At 41.3% G+C, this 22,897-nt stretch overlaps 1 protein-coding gene across 1 annotated transcript in view; it reads right to left on the bottom strand.

Annotated features, from left to right (window-relative positions):
- Positions 1-22,897, bottom strand: part of TJP2 (tight junction protein 2) — a gene marked incomplete at both ends in the record, with an annotated part of 76,721 nt that overhangs the window by 49,270 nt on the left and 4,554 nt on the right. The window contains one exon of the mRNA XM_079548568.1: positions 3,990-4,110. Within this exon, the coding sequence (XP_079404694.1) occupies positions 3,990-4,110 (121 nt within the window). The remainder of the gene's footprint in view (positions 1-3,989; positions 4,111-22,897) is intronic.

Below are 22,897 nucleotides of genomic sequence, written 5' to 3' on the forward strand. Positions count from 1 at the left end.
GAACGGGAGAGTGTAGACAAAAGGTCAAATGAGAGGCTCAGAAGGGATGTAAGGAGAATTATTCTTTTTTTCCCCATGGAAATAGCCAAGTCACAGATCCAGAGAAGCTCTAGTGTCTCTGACCTTGGAGCTTTCTAAACCCCAGCTGGGTAAATGCCCAAGCAACCCAGTGACCTTAGGCTGGTAAAGAGGTTGGGCTAGAAGCCTCCTCAGGTTCCTTTCCACATGAATGATTCCATCATTCTTGAGTTACCGCATGACTCAAGTGCTAGTGCCAGCTTAAAGCAGGGCACCACATTCATCATCTTGCCCCTTGTTTCTGCTTCCAAAGTACAGCTTGTGATACACTGCAAAAAGATTTTGATATGCAGCTTGTAGGGTCTGTAATATTGCCCTGTAAGGATGCACAAATATACATGCTTTCCATATCTCAAAGCAGTAATTCCCAATTTGTTACTTTAGAAAGCTAAGGTTTCCCTGTAAGAAACGCAGCCCAGCATAAACATATCCCATACTTCACAGGTATTTTTTCACACAGAATCACAGAATCACCCGGGTTGGAAGGGACCTCAAGGATCATGTAGCTCCAACCCCCCTGCCTAGCAGGGCCACCAAACATACACATTTAGGTCAGGTTGCCCAGGACCCCGTCCAACCTGGCCTTGAACACGTCCAAGGACGGGGCATCCACAATTTTTTCCTGAGGTAATAACCAGTACAAACCTCTTCATGGCTCACCTGGCCACATCCTTTGACCTTTACGATGGATTTTTATTATGTTTTTTAATTATTATTTTTTTTTTCACAACCTAGGCATACAGACTTAGATATTTCACAAATGATGTTGTTAGATTTGGAGTGCAAAGCTGCACAATTGTAAGCTACTAAATTTTGTATTCACAAAAGTAGGGAAAAGTATATTGTGATAGATGCTATATGATGAACAACTTAGGAAGAGCACTACAGAAATATATAGCATATTTTTCTCAATAGTTCTGAATCTTTTTGGTCATCAAGTCCACTAGATCTCACACAAAGATTTCAAAGCTTTATTCTGCTGAAAAACATCAAGACACTGCTTGTTTCACGTTATATCTTTGCAAAGAAAGTGTGAATTAGTATACAGATTAGCATAAAGATAAGTAGCACCTCTACGCTCTTTCCCTTTATTTTTTGATAAATAAAATAAAAAATAAAACAGCAGCACAGGAACAAGCTGAAGTGTTTGATAACCAGTAGTAAGAAAAAATGATAGTGGAGAGAATTAATGAGTATAGCATCTATCCTAAACATGTTTCTTCTAAGCACATCTGCAATGTTTTAAACTGCACAGCAGTGTCTTGAAAAGTACATTGATAACCAAATGTAATAGTGGGACATAATTTAGAACGTGAGACAGAGATCTTGGGTAGAGTCCTTGCTAAATCCTTTCTCTCATGATAAAAATCAATTCACCAGCAGAGTAAGTAAAATTGAAACAACTTCCTCTAGCACACACAATTTCTGGTCGATTAATTTTAGAAGCTATAAAAACTTATTAGAAAAAAAAATATTTTAAACAAATCCCAACAAGCTTGCACTATTTTTCTCCTCAAATATCATACAAAAATGCTTATCAACACTCAAAAGGACTTCTTCTTTACACTGAATGTGTCCATTTTATGCAGGAGTGACATGGGCACAATCCGGTTGAACATTCATTTTGCTTATATCTCAGTCATTCCTCTTTCCTTTATGTTTCTTGACTGCTCCTTGCAAAGCAGTGAAACAATATTCTGCTTTTAGCAATTTATTTGCCCTCCTTCACAACAAGACAAGCCCTTACAACATCAAGAACTAACATGGTAATAAATTCTTACAGCAAAAATTAATTAAGATAGCACAGTAAAGAAAACAAAGATCCCCTTCTCATGGAGATCATTACACATATTTAGAAAATACAAAAGAATATGGAGAATGCACAAAATGTAATATATGCAGAACATTCTTTTGCTTTTTCCCTAATACAGAGGTTAATTTAAAAAACAAAGCTCCAGATAGCAGATCTTCAGCCAAATTAGTCCTTCAGAGAACTAAAGCTCTGCGTCAAAGTTCTAACTCTTCCTACCTTATTTATACTGGCAAACTTCCTGCTCAAGAGTTGTTAAGAAGCAAAGCTGTTCTGCAGCCTTATTCAGTAATAGAAGGGCCCCAGCTTAGGGTATTCCACCTACTTCTGGGTGTTCCTCTTCAGGAAAGATTGAAATTGGCTGCTGAGAGTGCATGGGAGAATAGAGAGCAGAGCCATCAGAGAGAAAGCAGGTGGACTCAGCCACCTTAATCATTCACTTTCCAGTCCCACAGTTCTTGGTAGGTCTCAAGCTGGGTGGCTGGACATAACTTCTGAAGCATCTTTTTTTGATATAGAAGTGACCCTGGAATTCTGCACTGAGTTGGGCTTGCTAGTATCCAAATTTCCTGATGTAAGGTTTGCATACCATACAACATCAGAGTTTCTCAACTCAGGGAAACATTGCTAGAGAGTCTCCTAGAGAGCCCAGCTGGGACATTCCTGCCTATCTACACTTCACTGACATTCTCACATCATATTTTCTGCCACACAGCTTCATATGAAAACGGGGCTTGCTTGTTTGTTTGTTTACATAATGGCATCTTATTTTTTTCTTGGTCTTTCTATGATGTCTTTGGAGTCCTATTAGCTTTGGTTAAATACCAGGGCTGCTCCGAAAAAACTGCCTCCTATTTGATTACGTTGGACCACAACGTCAGAGGTGGATGTTGGTGCTATGGAAGTGAAGGATGGTCTTTCCCACTGGCATTCCATTACCTGTTGTTGAGTGTGACAGATGGCAGCAGAGGGGCGCTCTGACAGAACAATATCTGGCACAGAAGTGCAGATGAGGCAAAAGTCTGTCCCTGAATTCCTCCATGCAGAAAAAAAATGGCACCCAATACATTTATCAACACTTGCTGAATGTCTATGGAGACCAAACACTGGATGCGAGTGCAGTGAAGCAGTGGACAAGACAAACAACATTATGGCCATGCAGATTTTTATGAGCATGGCACGCAGACCCTTGCTTATTGCTGGCAAAAATGCATGGCTAATAGTGGTGACTATGTTGAAAAATAGTGTTTTGTATTTACTCTACCAAATAGTATTATTGTGTTCTTTTTGTAGTTTCCATGGCAACAAATAGAAGGCATTACTTTCAGAACAACCTAAGTATGTCACAGGTGATGCCCACATCTCCAAATAAATTACTAAACCACCTGTAGCTATCCAGCTCTCAACAATGAAAGGTAAGTCAATTTTTTGGTTTTGCAATACCAGTATAAAGATCATTTGCTCTCTTAAAATTGCCGTCTGCTAATGACTTAGAAAAAAAACTAAGCACACTTTTCATAGTCTCTCTGAAAGCACTTGAGAAAAGGTTTCAATTGCAAGGTTAAGACGCCAAAAGGGTTATATTTACCTTAATGATGTACTATACAAAAATATGCAGCAAAACAACTCTGTGTGTGGCTATCTTGTTTCTCAGGACTCAGTACTGAGTCACTAAGCAATTCCAATTAAGACTACCCTTTGTGCTTAAAGTAATTTATTTATTCCCAAACACATGCTGAATATTTATATTTGCTGAAGACACCACCATAGAGTAAATCCATTCTTTTCCAATGTTTAGCAAAGAGACGAACTAGTCCAGGCCTGTGCATGATTATTTGCATAATTTTAGCACAGTTCACTGCACTCTCCTCTTCAGTCCTCTAGTACTTCAAGCTCTCAGTAAACCTGCACGCGTTCATTCTAAGTCACTAGAGAAATCCAGAAGAACTAGTTCTGTTTCAGTGTATTACTCTGTTGAATACAGCTTCATAAAACCTTTTAAAAACATAGCTAAAAGAATGAACAGTATGAACAGCACACAACAAAAAAGTCATCGTTTCAAACTAACGAGTGGTTCTAGCTGACATAACTTGACCAGTACCTTGTGAGGAATGTTGATTTTTGAGAGTTTTGGTCTGTTTGCAGTGAAATACTTTGGGCGTGAAGTACAGCTGTGCTCCCAGTCCCACTCACAAGGAGATGGCAGTGCAGTAGTTTGTTCCCTGAAAAACAAAGCCTCATTTTAGTTATGTTCAACCACAGGAGAGTGATTGAAAGCCTGGGATGCATAGGTCCTTGAGATAAAGAAGATATAAAATGTATTTTCCTGGTTAGTTTGGCATGCTTTAGCTTCCCTGGCAGTCAGGTTGAAAAAGTCCTCAAACAAAGGAGAAACCCACTTGCAGCACCACTACAAACTTCAAGTCAAGCACTGACCCTCATCAAGCAACCACACAGGCCTGCACATAAGGGCATAAGGCATTTTTGCAAGCAAAACAAGGTACAGACAAGAAGCACATTCATTTTCCATTTGTTGCTCTTGTACTCCCTATGACTTAGTCTGTAAAGAGTTAAACTAGTAACAACATTCTATCTTGAGCATAATCCCAGTAAGAACAAATACGTGCATTTCAGTTACTTCAGCTGCTAATTTAACAGATCCACCTGCCAGCTGCAATTGCACTGCCTACTCCTTCCCTGCTTAGGACTGCTCAGCAGGCCTCCATTAACCTTCCTTTGCACAGGCAGTATTTTCACTGCCTTTAAGTATCGCTCTTAGAGTGCTCCTCCTCTCCCCACCCCTTGTCATAGCCCTTCATTATGTTATGTAGGAGAAGAGAAAAATGAATGGTTCACTACAGTGAAGGGCAAACTCATAAAAGAAATACAAAGTCCTTGGTTAGAATGTTTTTCCCCTCAATGCCTCTTGATTGTCTTAATTCCTCTCAAAGGGCAGCTTTGCAAAGTATCCCACTTTCAAAGATGCAGCCAGACTTCCCTAGAGAAGTAGTGCAAGCATGGCAGTTGATGGATTGTTTTTCTTTCTTTAAATAATTTCTATGTTTTTTTTAGGTTAATAATCCCTAGCTATTACTTTCTAACAGGAAAGCCACAAGAAATAAATAGTGAAAACACTCTGCAGAACTTCCCCAAATATCTACAAGTCCACCTATTTTATTGATGTGTTTTGTCTCACTCTTCCCCCGAGTACAATCAAAATGAGCTTCCCAGTTCAATAAGGGACACTTCAAACTTCAGATTTTTTTTTTTAAACAGTCTCATTAATTTCTTCAAAGCCTCACAAATGCAAGCACCTGTGCAGTTTACACTGTGAAGATAAAATGTAATTTTCCCTCTCTGCTGACTATTCCAGCACAAAAGTACATTTCTCAAAATCAAACACTACTTTTTTAAACAAGGTAGGATTTCTGAAGTCACAGAACAAAACAGTGCTTAATATGGATTTCTATTATCAACAAAGAGCAACAACATATACAAATCATGAGTAAACATCAGCTTTGGTGTTCCAGTCTTCATAGTTCCAGGCTGTATGCAGAATACTACTCTTTTGGAAGCAACAGAAAAGTTACACAAGAAAGTTGAAACCATGTCATTATTAGTATCATAAGTTGACACCATGCAGATGTCAACATTTATGAAAATCCACCTGTCACAGAAATCACATCACTATTCCAAGTAAAAATGGAAATAGGAAAACATATTTTCTAATGCCTTTGATACAGAAATGCAAATAATTGCCTTAGCAAAATGGTGTATTTTCCTTTTAAAACTTTCAAGTAATAGTATTGGAGCAGGCACCATGCTCTAATGCTAATTTTTGTCTTAGGAAATAATTAAGTGCAGTAAAGGAAGAAATTAGGAATGCACCTGAATTTGCACAGTGTGCAGTTGTCAGATGGGGACCTGTGCACCTAACATTCAGTATTAGCTTTTGTAAACTGTTTTATGATGTAAAAATACACACTTCTAAAATGCTTATTTTGACTTTTTCCTGATGTGAACCTGACAGAAGTTGAGTGATAAACTGATGTTAACAAATTGAGTTATTAATTTGCTTATTCCTTTTGCACAGAATAAGCCACCCACAAATATGAAAAAAATCAGTGTTTATTTTCTCTCTTGAACTTCTTTTACGTTACAGCAATTATTGGTTACCAGTACTCAGTGAAAATACAACAGGATCCCCACCTTAGTCCAACGACAACAGCTTTTCTGCTTTTGTGAAGCAGTCAGAATAGCAAATCCAGATGTAATCCAAATGCATCTTAAACAGCTTGGAATTTCAAGTGTATACAACAATTGTATCAACTAAATCTCTGTGAAAGGAGGGAGATGCCTGATTAAGAACACTGGAAATCGTCTCTTTTATACTGATACTCAGTAGTAGATGAAAGCTAAGCAGCCACATGTTTGAGTCACCAAACAGAAAATAATGGAAGCTGCAGCTAGGTACTTTCATTTTGGACTGCTTGTTTCAAGCTGCATCTCTGGCCAAACAAGCCTCCTTGAAAATAAAGAGGAATTAAGCAAGAATACACCAGCGCTTTCCAACACAATTCCTCAGTGCTTCGAGAGCAATCACAGAAGTCTTTTGTCAGCACATAAGGAACGGCTGCAAAATTCAAAGAGACTGGCTTGTAGATTACATACACGAACAATCAAAGAAAGTCACAGTCTAGGACACTACACTGTCCCATGTCCAAATACATTGTACTAAGAATCCCTTTTAGCAGGCCAAGTTTAGCAATAACAACACCAACTGCTCTTCAGAATAATATCAGAAACATAGGAAAAACTTGCAGAATTAATGCTGGTAAGTCTGGAAACTGTTGGCATTGATGCAACGGCTAGACTACTTGTTATGGGCTGGGTGGCACACAGGATGAAAAATCATCCTGTGCTTTGGGTTGGAGTTGTTTTCACTGCCACCATTAGAAGAAGTTCTCTTGCAGAAAAAATTACAGAGTAAATGTGCATCAGTCATAGATTAATATTCACATTTTACTTCAATCTTCACTTTGAAGTCTTGTTTACACAAAACTAACCTGAGCCAGTAGAAACGTGTCTAACCATTACTCATGAACAAAAGCCTCACACATTCTGTGCTACGTCTGAAACCAAGCGACATTCTAACACAGAACCGGACGGTGAGGGACCAGAGGGCTGTGAAGATGACCATCCATTGAGGCTACTTGTAGAGGGGCAGAAAAATGATCAACGTCCTTTTCAGGCTATTGGTTTTTGAGGGCAACACCAATGAACAAGGCTTTCTGAAATGTAATACTGAGCTGTACGGCAGAAGGAAGCATTCTGTATTGCTCTTAAACAAAACAGAATGCTCTGCATTTCATAGTTTGAATATTTAGTAGTCTTCACTAATTTATCTTTTAATAACTAAAACTTTCCTTCAGGAAAAAAACAGTATTTCTAGGTATGAGGAACTCTTGCTTCATAGCAGAGAAGGAAAGATGCACACGTGTGGAAAAGTATGTTTCTCTTCCACTTTTAGAAACTGCCAGTTCTCCCATGGATAAAAGTAGAGTATGTATTTTCTCAAAAAGGGCAGTTTGGGGAGTGGACAGACACACACATAGCAGATTTAGCAGTAAAAGCAACAAACGTAAAACAGCAACTATTTCATTTTCATTCTGTTCTTGAGCAAATACCTCACTTAGGAAGAACATCTGATTATTCTGGTAGCCAGGGAGAAAAAGGTACACAGAAATCTCTAAGAAAACCATGATTTACTACACTTGCAGGAGACAGACTGTACTGAAGGTATGGAAAAAAGATTACCTGTCTGAACAACACACTTCTTTCCTAATGAAAAGTTTTCAAATTGCAAGATGAACACAGGTTTTCCTTTTGTTTTTCCCTGATAACACTTTCACACTTACCCTGGATGTTGCCACAGGTTTGCATGTCTACCCTCAGGAAGCAGCTCCCTCTTGTTAAGGGGAGTGATTCCTATTGCTGCTTCTAAAATAGTAATATATTTCTTGTAGCGCATCCTGCCTCTCTCAGCAGCTAAGGTATCCTCCAAATGCAGATTCTGCAGCTGAAGTCATGGTTCTTCACTTATCTGAACTGCCGTTTTCAAAACATGCTGCAAGTTCAAAGCATAGAAATAATGTTTTCTCCCTCTCTTCCAGAGTTAGCAAGAGAGGAAAAAAAAAACAACAAAACAAAGAAAAACTCCTACCGGATTCCCCTGAAACGTCATTGTTACATAATTCGATCTTTGAATAAGACACTAATGAAAATGATTGAAGAGACAATCACGGTTCTAAGCCTGGCCGGATAATGCACACTCTCCAATTGACTAATCCCTTGCTAAATCTCTGCTGCCTATAATCTTCCAAGTACTAATGGAACACTAGGTAACTTCTCGTCAAATCTGCACAGAAAACTTGAGACTTTTTTTTTTTTTTTTTTTTTAATTAAGATACTAGGGAAGACAAAGAGTTTTGGGTTGGTTTTTGTTTTTTTTCCAATTTTTCTCCTCAGCACTAAGAAAATATTGAAAGTGAGATCTAAACTGCCCAAAAATGGCCTGGCAAAACTTTCCCTTACTTGACTCGTGAAGGAATTAAGAACACTAACGACTCCATTAGGACACCTACTAGTCATTCTATTGTGCCTCACACAATGCCAGAAGCCATTTAGTATAAGAAAATTGTTTGAGCTGTGAGGTAGGTGGCCCCAGGTAGTACCTACCAGGAGATGATGCAGAAGTTAAATTAATAGTGATGTGTCGGAAACGCTGCAGTACCTTCAAGCCTCAGTAGGCTTATCTGATTGCAGAAAGGCCAATTAAGGAACTGCTTTAATGCTGTTCAGACCCCAACGTGGCAAATACAAATATTCAACGTATAATTTTACTTACATTACTACACAGGTGCACAATATTTATATGAAAATACTACAAGAACAGGCGGGAGAGGAGGTCCTTCTAAAGACTTTAGCTACAACTCCTTTACATCACATAGCTTAGTTATTCTCTATTATTACTGGACACATCTGTATTTCTGTTGAGGTGACTTCACATTGCATTTACAAACTTCTAAGATGAAAAACATGAATTTTCATTACTTAAGTTGTAAAAGATTTCAGCTCGACAACAACTTCTTTGTATAGCAATTGCCGTGTCCTTTGCTACTTACACTCCTGTTTTAGCTACATTAGGTGTTAAACATTTAGTCAAATGTGTAGGTTATGTTCACACAAATATGCACATACAGAACTACTGCTAACTAATACTAATAGGCAATCTATGGGACAGGTCCTGGAAGAGCAAAGCAAAATTAAGCATTTCTTAAATTGAAGGAGTACTGTTACAAATAACCAGCAAAGGGAAACTTTCAGTTTTCACCTACCTAGCTGCTTACATATACCTACCTAGCATGCTTATGTACAAAGAATATAGAGTGAAAATTTGCAGAGTTCTAAGAAAAGTAACATATGAAACATGCAGAAAATAAGTTAAGCAATGAATTGCTTCTGAAGGTCCAAAAAAGCACTTAACTACAACAACAAACATCTGTATAGAAAGGTTTAAGAAGCTTAAGAAAGTGAAGTACTACTAGACGTCTCTAAGCACAGCTGATGTAATTAAGCTTGCATGCATTTTAACTTCTGACAGCTTTGGAGGTCTACTACAGGGAAGGAAAAGATAGGAAGTAGGCAGTATTTTTGACAATTCCATTTTGCTGAGAACCTTTTAGCTGCAATAGTCTACGTTAATACCCAATTTTACTGAACATAAAAATGTTTTGATAAAATCCAATCTTCCTTCAAAGTCAGTGTTGTTATCAACTTTGTTATCCCTACAATTTCTTCTCAGAACTTTTGATTCTTCTTCCTGTTTTCTGTAGCACTTTTTTAACCTTGAAGTTTTCCCTCACAGATCTAAGAAACAGATCTTTCTTAGAAAAGTTTCCCCAAAGTGCTTTTCTCAGCGTCCTAAGCAAAGTCTGAAAACCATGCAGGGCAGCTCTGGTCTACCTTTTGTTTCTCTAGAGAAAGACCAATTATCCTAATGGCTAGTTGCAGGGCATGTGCTCTTTGTACAGACAGATCACAGCCAAACTCATACAAGAAGCTTGTTACTTCCAAGGACTGATTCTGGCTATCTAGAGTGAGTAAGGGCTGAAACAGTTCATCAACTTCCTTCAACTTTATTTGAAACAGAAATTCAAAGCTACTATAGTACATCCATTGTTAATGAAGGTCTACTTTTGCAAAGCAAACAAAAGATACTTTCATCCATTGTGTCCTGCCGAGGAATGTCATCCACTCCCCTTCTTCCAACTTTGTACTGTTTCAGGAAGAATGAGTTTTATTGAAAGGACACAACACAATTTTCCTAACTGGACACATATATACTAATGAGCAAACTTAATCTAAGAATTAAGCTGATAAAAAAAAGGATTTGTATCAACTTTAGGAACTTGTGGCCCTCAGCCATATCCACATAGATAACATCAAGAAGCTACCAGAAGTTTTAGCTAGAAGTTCAGCCAAAAAGATTACTTGGTTACTCAGTGTATTCGTACATTGCCAACCTTCTCCCCATGGATTCCATGTTAATTGCCACCCAATTCACAAAATTAAGAATACCCAGTAACACGTATTTTTAGTAAATGGATAGAACGCACTGTGGCAATATATCAAAGCTTGGAACATTTGCCACAGTCTTACTAAGATAAACTATAGGGAAAAAGGACATGTGAAAATTGTTAGGTTTCCCTAAACTTGTTTCAACTAAGGAAGCACAGAAAAAGAATGGAAGAATTGAAACAAAAAAGTCCGGAGGATTTCAACCTTTCAAGAGCAATTCAGAAGCACTCTAAGCATTTTAGAGTGTTTTGCAGAAATACTCTAAAAACTTTAGACTCAACTGCAGTGTAAAGCAAGCTGTGTTTCAGGAAGAGGGGAAAAAATGACAAAAACTCCTTCCTGCACTGAAGAAACATAAGATCAAAGCAAAAGCTTCTTTCTATTCTATCCCTTCCTGGATATAGAGCACACTTCTTGTAAAACTGATGACAGAAGCACGATCACATCTTCAGTCACTTCAGACTCAACTCTAAATGAAACCACAATTGCCCAGTGTAGAGAAAAATTACTTCCAGCCTTTGGAAAGTGAGAATCCTTTTTTTCCTCATCTCTCAACAACAAAAATCTCTCCAACACCTACAGAGCAAAGAATTCTGTCTTGGAGCGAGCTAAAAACCAAAGGTCTTCTCCTACACACTAATTCTTGTGTGACGAAAATAACAACAGCTGACAATTGTTAACCTGCAGAGCACGTGTGTTTTGTTTGGACCGTACAGACAAGAGCAGTATGGGAAACAGTCAGCGCATACGTAAAGCTGCAAACAGTCTTGAGGCAAAGGAGCACTAAGGTTCAGATTTTGGGGAGTGAGGGGGGAATTCCACAGAAAGAGTAGGACTTGGAAACTTCTTTCACACAACTGTGGTGATTGAAATTGCTTTTGGCCCCTCCCTAGACAGCATCCCTCGCCTGAACAGCCCATATGTTCCTGGAGATTCTCAGAATCAGCTTATACAAAGTTGTGCTAAGGAGGCTAGAGACACCAGTAGTCAAATCTGCTGGCTATTAAGCAGAGCTAGATGATGAAGCAGATGTTAGAACAGAGAGCAAGCTGGACTACGGACAGTCTTGCTGCCAACACTGACATTCAAGGGAGATTTATCGGTTTTCTCTAATGATTTCCCTTAAAAAAAAAAAAAAAAAAAGGCTGAACACGAAGCTTTGGTTAACATGTACTCAGGCACTACTGAGCTCCGTTTTTCAGTAGAGTGGGGTCTGATGTTAAAGAACTAGTTTGGGGTGACAGAATAATGACAGAAAGCTTTTGTGAGAAGTGTTACTAAGCCAATGTGAGGAAAAATATAAATCCAAAATACCTGACCTCATGCTTCGCTCCATGGAAGCACAGCCACCTCCAAGCTACGATCCTGCATCTGCTATTTCACGTGTATGGAGACCACACCTGAGATAAAGCTCATGCTTTTAAGAAATAAATTTCTCAAAAGCAACTATTATTTGGTGGGGCAAGAGAAGCAATGACAACAGAACAGAAAGGAAAAATCAGAACAAAATGAGGGTGTCAGATGGGCTTCTGCCTTTTTCCTCATATCACACAGCTTCTGACTGACCCTAATAACTAATCACGCAGCATTTTTGCATTATGACGTTATACATGTGGAAATACATCACTGATGAGTTTCATCCTCTCCGCAGCTCCAGATTAGGAACTGCTGTTATCTTTGTGGTTCCAACACTCCCATACACAATGACAACCTGACCTAAATTCAGGAAGCCTTGGGTAGCTCATGTTTCCTAAAACAAAACATGCAGCTCATGAATATACAGCAGGGTAGATGGCATACAAGATAACAGACAGAGCTCCCACAGCTCCCTGATTTTCTAAGCTCAGATCATAAACACTGTGTAAGCACTGGACAGAAAGGAGTCAGCACACTCTGCGTTCTCACTTGAAACAGAAACCTAACCTGATTTAAAAGAAAAACACAAAAAAACAATCCAAGTGTAACAGTTTAAGTAGTGAAGTGACCTACAGTGGTCCTCACAGCTGCACAAAGCTGCTCCATTCCCACACTACAAGCAGCGCCTGCGTTAATTATGCAACATCTAAAACAAACGTAACCTCGGTTTTGACTATTAAATGCAGGCTTTGTTTTGGAAACAAACAAGTAAGTAAGATAAATTAATTGCAGCACATAATAAATCACGATTTATCTATTCACCGAAAAAACAAACAAATAAAACTTTCTGATGTGCGACATGGGTGTAGGGATAGCTTTAGAACTGGTAAAAACAACAACAAAACCCCACACTGTTATCAGACAAGAGGAAGCTCTGCAGACTCTGGGGACAAGACACAAGCATGTTAGAAAGTAGAAGGTGTATGAATTCAGACAGTTGAGAAAGAGCATGCCAGGGTTCCACAGCTCTGTTCTGGCAAAAGCATTAGGGACAGAAATCCAAGTAGAAGCAGAAGACTCAAATAATTCTCTTGGAAATTCCCAAACAATTCAAAGTACATGGCCACAGGGCTGAAACCAAACCTTTACTGTGACAGATGACATGAATTTACTTCACTGTGGCCATGAAAACCACCAACACCCATTGTGGTGTGGCTGCCCTCTGGGCTACTCCCCACACCCAGTCATTCCCCACTCTCAAGCAAGACAGACATGAGAACACAGACCTAGAAACCATCCCCTGCAGCTTCACTGCCATAAATGTTTGCTTGGCAAATCAACGGCCTCATTTTTGAGAAGCCCTCCAAAGTTAGTAGTTTGCTGTAATTTGCTGGTTAGGATGCACAGGCCTTAATGCAGCTGATATAAATGATTTAATGCATTCTTTCTCCCCCTTCTCCTCCTATAAAAGCATGTTTTCATACCTGTTTAAAAATAAGCCAGACAAGAAAGTCTCCAGCTTCAGCAAACTCTACCAACAACGCACCATGTCGGTGCTTCCTTTCTGTTGAAAGGAGTGGTTTCAGGACTGATACAAGAGCACAAAACTGATGCAGCCAGGCCTGATGAAAGTTACACTGTCCTTGAGACTGTTGTTGTAGCAATTACACAGCGCAGTCTTGTAACAAGAGATTTCCCTCCCTCACAAGGAAGTGCTGGGGACAGACACTGCCTGTGGCTGTGGGCACATACAGATGCTGTCTGTCCTCTGAATTCCTACCCAGCTGGAGGCTGCTGTGAAGCAGTCCTGGAGTACTTTCTCACTTCCCACTCAGGGATTACCCTGAATAATAACTCAGGAAATTTCTATTGCTCTTACACATCTCATTTTGGGAGCCACATCAGCACCTATCCATTTAAATTGCTAAAAAAGATTTCCTGGTTGTCTTTACAGACACCAAACCAGGAAAGGAGTATTAAGCAATCAAAAAAAGTATCAGACACTTAATTACTTCAGTGCTGCAATTCTGAGGAGCTCTGCTGAGATTACAGGCCGTGCAGAATGCCAGGATCACCCTGACCCCACTGCATAACTCCAGAGTCTGTCTCTGGTCCCACAGCACCCAGCGTGGGGCAGCCCTGTGCCACTGAAGCACATCACGGTGCCTGACCCACAGCAGCTGTATCACAAGGGATGTGCAGCCACAGCTCCGCCAGGGAATGCAGTGCTGAGGGCGCAGAGCAATTTTGCATGTAACAGTCTGTAAGCAATTATAACAGCCCGCAAGTCAAATGAATGCGGAAAGCTTCCTCTGGAGCCTGACAGAAGCTGCAGTAAGCACTAGATGATACTGAATACAAACCTCACCATCTCTAAATGACACACACGCACACACAGCAACTCCAGCTCTTTTCAAGAACGCTGAAGCCCTGTAAACAGGCACACACAAACTTCTTGTGCTAGCGCAGCCCCTTGCCACCCACACCCTGTGGGAGCTGGCAGGTGCTGCTGCTGGAGGAGCTCGCACTTGGAGCCTTCGATTCGGAACGCCTCAGTTTCACCAGCCGCACCACACGTGGCCGCTCCTTTTTATTTTGCTCTGAATCACAGACCTAAATAACTACCTCGAAAATAAAACTCGGTTACATAAAAGAAAAGCAAAGCCATTTCAATGTGTCGCTACGCCACCTCGATGGCTGCGCCCAGAGGTTAAAGTGAAGCCCTTTGGTGGCCCCTACCGGAGCGCTGCTGCGGGCCTTCCCCCGCGCTGCCCAGCCGCCGCGTCCAACGCCAGCGGCTCCCCGAGTGCAGGAAGTTACTCAGAAATTCCAGAGGAGCGATAGTTAGAAAGACGCACCGGGGGAACGAAGGTTCTCAGATAACCCGCGTGAAAGATCTCTAGGTATGATCCTTCCGCACCCGAACAGCACGTACTGCTTCGCCCTGGAAGAACACAAAGAAGGAACAGGTCTGAGGCAGGACGCCAGCGAGCGGCCACCCGGCACCGGAGGCTCCGGCGGACGGCGCGAGCACAACGCACCGAGACGCAGCGCCGCCCCCGGCCCGATGCGCGGGGCCGGCTCCCGAAGCCGCCCGCTCCTTTGTTTCACGGCGCCACTAACTCGAAACTTCCCCTGACCCAGTTAGCCACAGCCCAAGGCACGGCAGGAATCCGCTCAGGATGCGCCAACAGAAAGACCGGAGGAATTTCGCCTAAAACAAAGGCGGCCCCAACCCCGCCGTCGCGGCTCGGCGCCTCCCGGGTCCCGCCTCTGCGGAGGGGGTCGAGACCGGGTAAACAAAATCCCCGATTCATCCGAGGCGCCGCCGCCGCTTCCCACGTCGTATCGCGCTCTCCCGAGAAGCACTTAGCGCGGAAAAAGTCACCGAGAACCGCCTAATCCTGTTAGCGACCAGCCTCTCCCCGCCCGCCCCAGGTGTTCGCCCCGCTCCCGCCGACGAAGGGGAGGGGAAAGGGGGACCAGAGCCGCACCTGCTCTCGCCTGCTGACGGAGCCTCGCCCGCAGAAGGCGTCCCGCCGGCCCGCAGCGGGCTGCAGATAGCCGGGTCTCGGCTACGGCCGCTCCTGTCCCGCCGCGCCGCCGAGTCGGGCGATTTCCTGCCGGGTAGAGGGCGGGGGCAGAGCGGGGCGGGTTCCCGGGGCAGGTGCCTGCCTCGCCCCGAGGTGGGGCAGCGGGGACGGGACGGGACGGGACAGGGCGGGCAGCGACAGCGCAGCGCAGCGCAGCAGGAGCGCCGTCCCGCCCCGTCCCCCCGGTGCTTCGGGCTGGAATTTCGGCCGGGATCAGCTTTCTGCCGTCCTGCAGCCGAAAGGAGGGGGAAGGCGAAACCAAACAGCCCGAACAAGATTCTTTGGAGTCGTGTTTCTCCTGCGTGTCACAGAGAGTCCCTTATCTCCTCTAGCCACGAGAGCTTCTCTAAAATTAATCTGGGAAAGAGAACCGGCTCGGAAGCCCCCTGGCACCGCGCCATTCGCCTTTTGTCAAGGGCAGGTGTTTCTTGCTAAATATTCCGGATTCCCGGAGCATTCCGCACTCGCTGAGACCTCGTTTCCTTCTCGCTAGGTTTGTTTGCACAAGGAGCCTCAGGCAGAAACCGAGATAAGGAAAGGCAAACATTGCTACTCGCCCAGGCGCTGGACTTTGGAAGGAGGCCGGGGGGGGGGGGGGGGGGGGAAGGAAGAGAGCGCCCATTTTATTGACAGCACGTTGAGACTGGATTCAAATGTTATTTATTTTCAAAAGGCAATGGTAGCTGTTGTTAATAATTAACATGCCTGTGCATACCACAGTCTTTAAACAACCACAGCTCTCTAAATGCTCTAAACAGCAAAAACGAATGAGCAGAAGGGCCAAATTAAGCAACTCGATGTTTTCTGTCAGCTCTTGACAGGCTCTGCCATCAGTAGCACAACAGCAGCCCGAATCGAGGCGTTAAGGGGTGGAAATGCAGTGTGATACCCAGGCACGCCAGATTATTTGGTTTACACCGTGCCGGGTGTCTTTTTTCCTTAATGAATATTTTAGAACTTTGTTCATTCTTAGAACGTTTTCCTGTTCTGAAGCTACTTTGGCAAAGCTGGCTGTATGATGCTCGGTGCTGGTATGTTCTGGAGAGGAGTAATGCTACTGACTTAGTATACTCCCTTTTACTTTTTAGAAGAACAGCAGAGAACACAGGTGGCTGATACAGAAACCTACATCTGGAAGCAAACAATGCTTATGGAATTACTCACTGTAATACTGTAATACTGACCACCTGGTATAATTACAACAATAGTATTTTTTTTTTTTTTTAATGAGCAAACTGGAGAGAGCAGCAGCACCTCTGTATGGCTCATGCCAACAAATCTGTTCTTTCCTGATGTACTTTATCTGTCATCGCTTAACCTGAGCTCCAGAAGAGATTTGGAATAAAGTACCGTTTGAAAAAAAAAGTATTTGTTCATAGCTCTGTTCATTCTGCCCCCGGGGAAACAGCCTGCAGCATCTATCTCCACAAATCTTGTCTTTATTTTAAGATGGCCAACAGTACAGTTTACATTGATGGTTTGGCATAGAGAGACATAACTCCAAATAACTTTTCTTATTTTTAAATGAGTTGAACAGTCTCAACAAGCAACAGGGACTGGAACATCTGTTCGATAAGGTAAAACTGTAAAATAATAGTGTTAAACTGATGTGCATAGTGGTGTGCAGAGCGAAATTAAAATGCCATTCCCAAATGCCACAACAAGACACAGCTTGCCCATAGTCCCTGTGTCCTGCCAGCAACACCAACCGCTGGGCATCTTTCTGATCGTCTTCCACCCCTCTCATGCTTCCTTCTTTATTTTCAATGTTCTTTTAAGTATTTTGGCAGGCCTCTGCCTTCCTTCCAAGAACTCACTCCTGCAGACTCCCTCATGTTCCAGCACTGGTTAGTACAATGATGCAAAGCTGACAGTAATTACACAGGATTTCCATGCCGTCCCCCTGCCCCACCATTCCCCAACCCCTACTCACCTATGAGTTCTTCAGAACACGTCTATGTCCAATTTCTCAAGCTGCTAAAGGGCTTCAGGAATGTTAAAGAACAAGACGAGTTAATGTATGGAACAACCCTGCAGACAGCAGATATCATTGCTTAAGAGTTACCACAAGCAGAAAGGAGACTCAAACAAGAAACGTCAGCTAAGCATTTAGGCACATAACTCATGTTACAACCATCACAGATGGAAAGCAGTTGTGCTATGCTAAGCTCCACTACCTGAATCTATACAGATTTCTAGAGGACTTGCTGGTACACAGGAAATGACTTTAGCAAGGTTAGAAATGCTGAGACGTTCAGGCTGTAGGACAGGAGCAAACACTATCACCAGCTGCAGAAAGGGTGATTAGCTGTTGAAGAAAACTCTGATACACCTTAAGAAAAAAACAAACACACCTCCCTTTCTCCTGAGCATTCAGTATAATTTCAGATACCAAAATCTGCCTTTCAGAAGCATTTTACATGTTTTCCTCTACTGAGGACAGAGCAACTGTTTTGTGGGGAAAAAGCCACCAGTAACGCAAGTATTCTTATTAACTGTCTGTAATGAGTATCAGAGGATTTTCCTTCAGGTCTTCCTTTTCAGAGAAATGAAGAAAGAATCAATTGACACGACATCAGGTTTGTAACTGTGGGGCAATCAGTTAATACAGGTAAGCTACAGAAATAAAAAAATACTACAGAAGACTTATTTTGTCTTGGGGCAATACAAGAAGTCTGACATCAGGATAAGAACTCCTCCTGTGCCTCCATTCACAGGCACGATGGCTGTTTAAGGCCTTGCCCTTACTTAGAATGCCATACCAGTATTAGAGCAGAAATGAGTCATGTCCTATGATTCACTTTGTATACATGGATAAGAATCCCTCCTTTTATCTCACTGATGCTATTCATCTTTCCCAGTTAGATTAAATCACATTGTTATTCAGCTAGATAAAACCAGGAAACAGTTTGCATAAATAGCAGTAGTGCTACAGGAGAAGGGGAAGGCATTTCAAACATGAAAGCTGAAGTGCTCTTAGAAAGGCCATCCTGGCTAGCCAAGTCCTGAATAAAGCGAGCATTTTAAGAAACACTAATAATTCAGCATAATATGCATAACTGTGGTCTTCATCATCATACATGGAAATAACACCTTAACACAATGAGTTCTACATGCAGCTTCATTTTGGTGCAAGTGTGTAAGAAGAGAGAGTTCCAAGGTGACCTGGCAGTGGCCTTTCAGTATGTCAAGGGAAGCTACAGGAATGAGGGAGATAGACTCTTCAGTGGTGTCAGTTGTGACAGAACAAGGGGAAATGGCTTCAAGCTTGAAGAGGGCAGATATAGGTTGGATATACAGAAAAAGTCTTTTACAGTGAGGGCGCTGGAACAGCTTGCCTAGAGAAGTGGTTGATGCTCCATCCCTGGAGACCATCAAAGAGGGGCTGGATCAAACTCCGGGCAACGTGATGTAGCTGTGCACATCCCTGTTCACTGAAGGGGAGTGGGACTAAATGGCCTTTAAAGGTCCCTGGCAGCTCAAAGGATTCTATGATTCTATGATGATGAGAGGGCATGGAGAATGAGTCTCAAAATATGAATCAGATACATGTTGATGGGTAAGCTGCATGCAAATTACTTGGGAAAGTAGTTTTTTGAAAAGTCAAAAAATAATTAGACAAGTTGTGTGTGATCAGGCAAAGGAAGAACCGGGAGGAAACATCCCCAATTCTCGTATTAGGTAATGAGCATCTATCCAGGTTTGTCTAAATAGCTTTTTCAATTGCTAGGAGACAGATCAGAATATCATCACTTTCCATGCATTGTATTTTTTAAATTTTAATTTCAAATAGCAAAAAGATGTCCTGTTTTAGCCTTCATTTGAGAAAATAAAAAATCTTATATACCAGTTACGAATCATTCTGCAGCTTCTATTTCAGATAATACTGGCCTTTCTTATTTTGATTTAAAAACCAAACAGTTTGTGTAACAGTTTGCACAATTCACATGATCACAGTCTGCAGACTCAATCATGATCGTGTTCCAAGGAAATGGTTCCTTCTATTTAATTCATGGTGAGAAATAGTTGGAACAACATACACTTCAAATGCAAGTACAGGGCAATGATGCTATCTGAAATTATCTGCATGTGTAAAATTCTAGCTAGCCAAAAGCATCCAGACAAGCTAATCAGAAGTGTCAGAATGAGCAAGAAAAGTAACTTGCATTGAAACATCTTACACCACATACTTATAATACAATGAAAAAATATTTTATGTTATCACAGTAATTAGTCAACAACTGTGCTTCCATTTTAAAGGCAATTAAAAATAGTCAGTGGCAATAATGCAACACTGCAAGTGTTAAAGCATTCTCGAGGTTCAAAATGTGTAAAAGCTTTTAATTGCTTCCATGTTGCATCGTGGTGAAAATCTAAACCCACTTAAGAAATGCAGCAGTGCAAATTTTTGCTAGCACGACACAATCTCCATTTACCAACTAACTTACAGGCAATAAATTACATCTTTCTGCTCTGCAAAGAGTAGAAACAGGAAGAAAAAAAAAAATCACAGGAAGAGAACAAAGTATTGGCAGAGATTGCCGCACAGCTTTAACACTGCACACCAGCCTTTTTGAGTCACACGATGCTTACAAACACACAGATGTGTAGGTAATTTTGTTCAGAAAAATATCCCGATGTCAAAGAATATAGAACTTGGAGAAGTGAGCAAGTTCTGCAATACTGAGAGAAAAATTACATCCATCTTGCAAAACTAAAAGTTCTCCTCTGCCACAGTCATTTCCTGTATGATATGTTCAGTTTGGCTCCCCTGCATTATTTACTTGCACTAGCACTAAAACCTTATCAATAGCTGCAAATTTTAATACCATGCATCACAGTACAGTAACTTACATCACTGTGATTCACAGACATTTCTTGTTTAGGGTTAATATCTCACCAAAAAATATGGCTTCTGTGCACTGGGCAGAGGTCACCCGACGCCAGTCCTTACATCCAAACAGGACCGCAGTTGATTTCAACAGTAAGAAAGTAAAAAATGCAGTGATTGCAATGAATGGACATCTAATCTACCTGTACTGCATGGATACACATTCAAGCTGCATCAGAGAAACTCAAAGACTGAATACTAGAGGAAAAAAAAATATTATATTCATGTTCTCGCACACAGTGGTGTCAAGAAAAAACCAACAGAAATAAGCTCAGGTACTCAGAAACCACGGAAGCACTGGTAGTTAAAGTCTTTAAACTTGCATGAGGTAGCACATCATCAGGTATCTTCTTTCCCAGAATATAGTAAGCAGGATAAATCCAATTTAGTTTTTAGTGCTGCTGAAAATTCTTTTGATAGTAGTTCATGAAGGGACACTCTATCATGAGAATATACCCAACTCCGTCCAGTCCAGTCATAGCGCTTGGGCCCACTGGAAAGCAAAACACACGCTGTGAGTACAGGTTATTCACACGGAAATGCTGGAGGCATGCATTTATAACGTAACCCAGAAAGTGCCCAGAAAGACTGTGAAGACAGATGTGCAGGCTGTGTGAGGAAGCAAAGCAGAAAAGGCCAGAGCTGGCAGGAACTGCTGCGCCATCTGAGAGACTTGTGTGAAAGGTGGCAAGACGTACCAGTTACTCCAAGCCGATACAAGCTCCTGTCCTTCTTGCTATTGGCACTAGTCTCCCCCACTTCCTCCATCACCCACATAATTATCTCATACACAACTATCATTAAGGGATGCTTGTGTGAGGCTCAATTAATGCTGTTGATTAGTTGCTTTAGCACAGTTATATGCAGATAAGACAGCAGAACACTTATCACCATTCTCACTCACTTTCTGGATGCAATTTATCGTCTGAATGCAAATATGTACTGCCATGTGGGAGTTCTGCATTAAAAATCTGTTTTTCCTTCTACTACTATACAGTTGTTGGCTTGATTCTTCATTCTTGCATTAAGTGTCAAGAAAGTAAGAACCAGAACACCTGGGTTCCATTACAGACTTTTGTAGCCACCTAACTCTCCACATCTGAAACAGGAGCAATGGTTGAAAGGTGTTCACTACCTCTAGCAACAGCTACAGAAGCTATAAAAAAAAAAACAAACAGAAGGAAACAAAATGTTCAGCAGGGATAAATAGGTGAACCATCACTCTTATGCCTGGACTTGAGCTCATAGAGAGGACAAAGTGACTTAGAACTCAGACAACCTGCACACAGGTCTGCTAGATGGCAGACTGTCCTATAAACACACAGAAACAACCTGCAGTTTCTCTTCAAACACACACACACACACACACACACACACCCCAAAACTAACCTGAACCTCAAATACCCTGAAGTATTCACAGTATTTAAATGAGCTTTTAAACCACTAACCAAGCTATAAGAAATAATAAATGACTTCCACTGCTATCTCACTTGCTGCATGTGAATGGGGATCTTCTTTGTCTTTGCAGCATTATCATGTGCTCGTACTGTCTTACACCCAGAGATGTTACCTGCTAAGTATTAGTAATAAGAATTAGCAGTGAAACACTGCCACAGTTCTCTGAATCCCCAAAATACTGTACAAATACAATGTTTTCATTTACACACTTATAATTTAAGCAAGAATCTTGTGAGCTCTACAAATGCTTACAAGGGCTAAATGTTATATTCTCACACAAAGCCTGCATACATTTTTAAAGAATAAGAGGTACAGTATCACCTTAAAAGGTGCTGTGTAAGGTTCAAAAATCTTTCCAGTCAAAGGAGTTGCATCAAATTACTGCAGTTGCACTGCTGCCAGATTGCACACACACTTTTTCTCTTCTCAACTTGTCAACAAAATTAGGCTCAAGAAAAACAAGTTCACTTGGGTGTACTGACACACGATAACAACATAATGAACAATACTCAAGGAAATTTCACTACTATCAGTTAAGGAAGCACAAAAAGGAACACTTGTTGATGAATCATTCTTCATAATGCTGAAAAAATGCCAAGAATATTCAGGTTTCTCCCTTTTTCTCACTAACAGATCAATTAAAAATGCTAGAACTCCGGCATGTGCTCACAAATTCCACATTCCAGTGCTTGGATGTCTTAGCTGAGATTTGGCTCCAGATAGGTAACAAACCTCTGAATTCTGGCTTCTGTAAGCAGATGAAAACTTTGTGTCAGCGACACAAAAACCAGAAGCAGAATCCAAGCCCAGGAATTTTGTTTTGTGCAAAATACATGAAATGAATGAATGAATGGTGACACGCACCCTGCATCTGTCAAAAGAATAGGCTTGTTAGGCCAGTACCTTAAAAAGTCACATACTTTTGGTAAGTTATTTAAAGTTATTTAATTAAAAAAAAAAAAACAACAAAGCATTCTGGGATTGGAGAGGAGTTGTTTGTAGAGGAAGATGACTCACAAAATAAGCTGTGCACCAAGCAGTACCTAAGTTTAATACAGCAGTTAGAATTTT

The sequence above is a fragment of the Tetrao urogallus genome, assembly GCF_951394365.1.
Source record: "Tetrao urogallus genome assembly, chromosome: Z".
NCBI classification, from domain to species: domain Eukaryota; kingdom Metazoa; phylum Chordata; class Aves; order Galliformes; family Phasianidae; genus Tetrao; species Tetrao urogallus.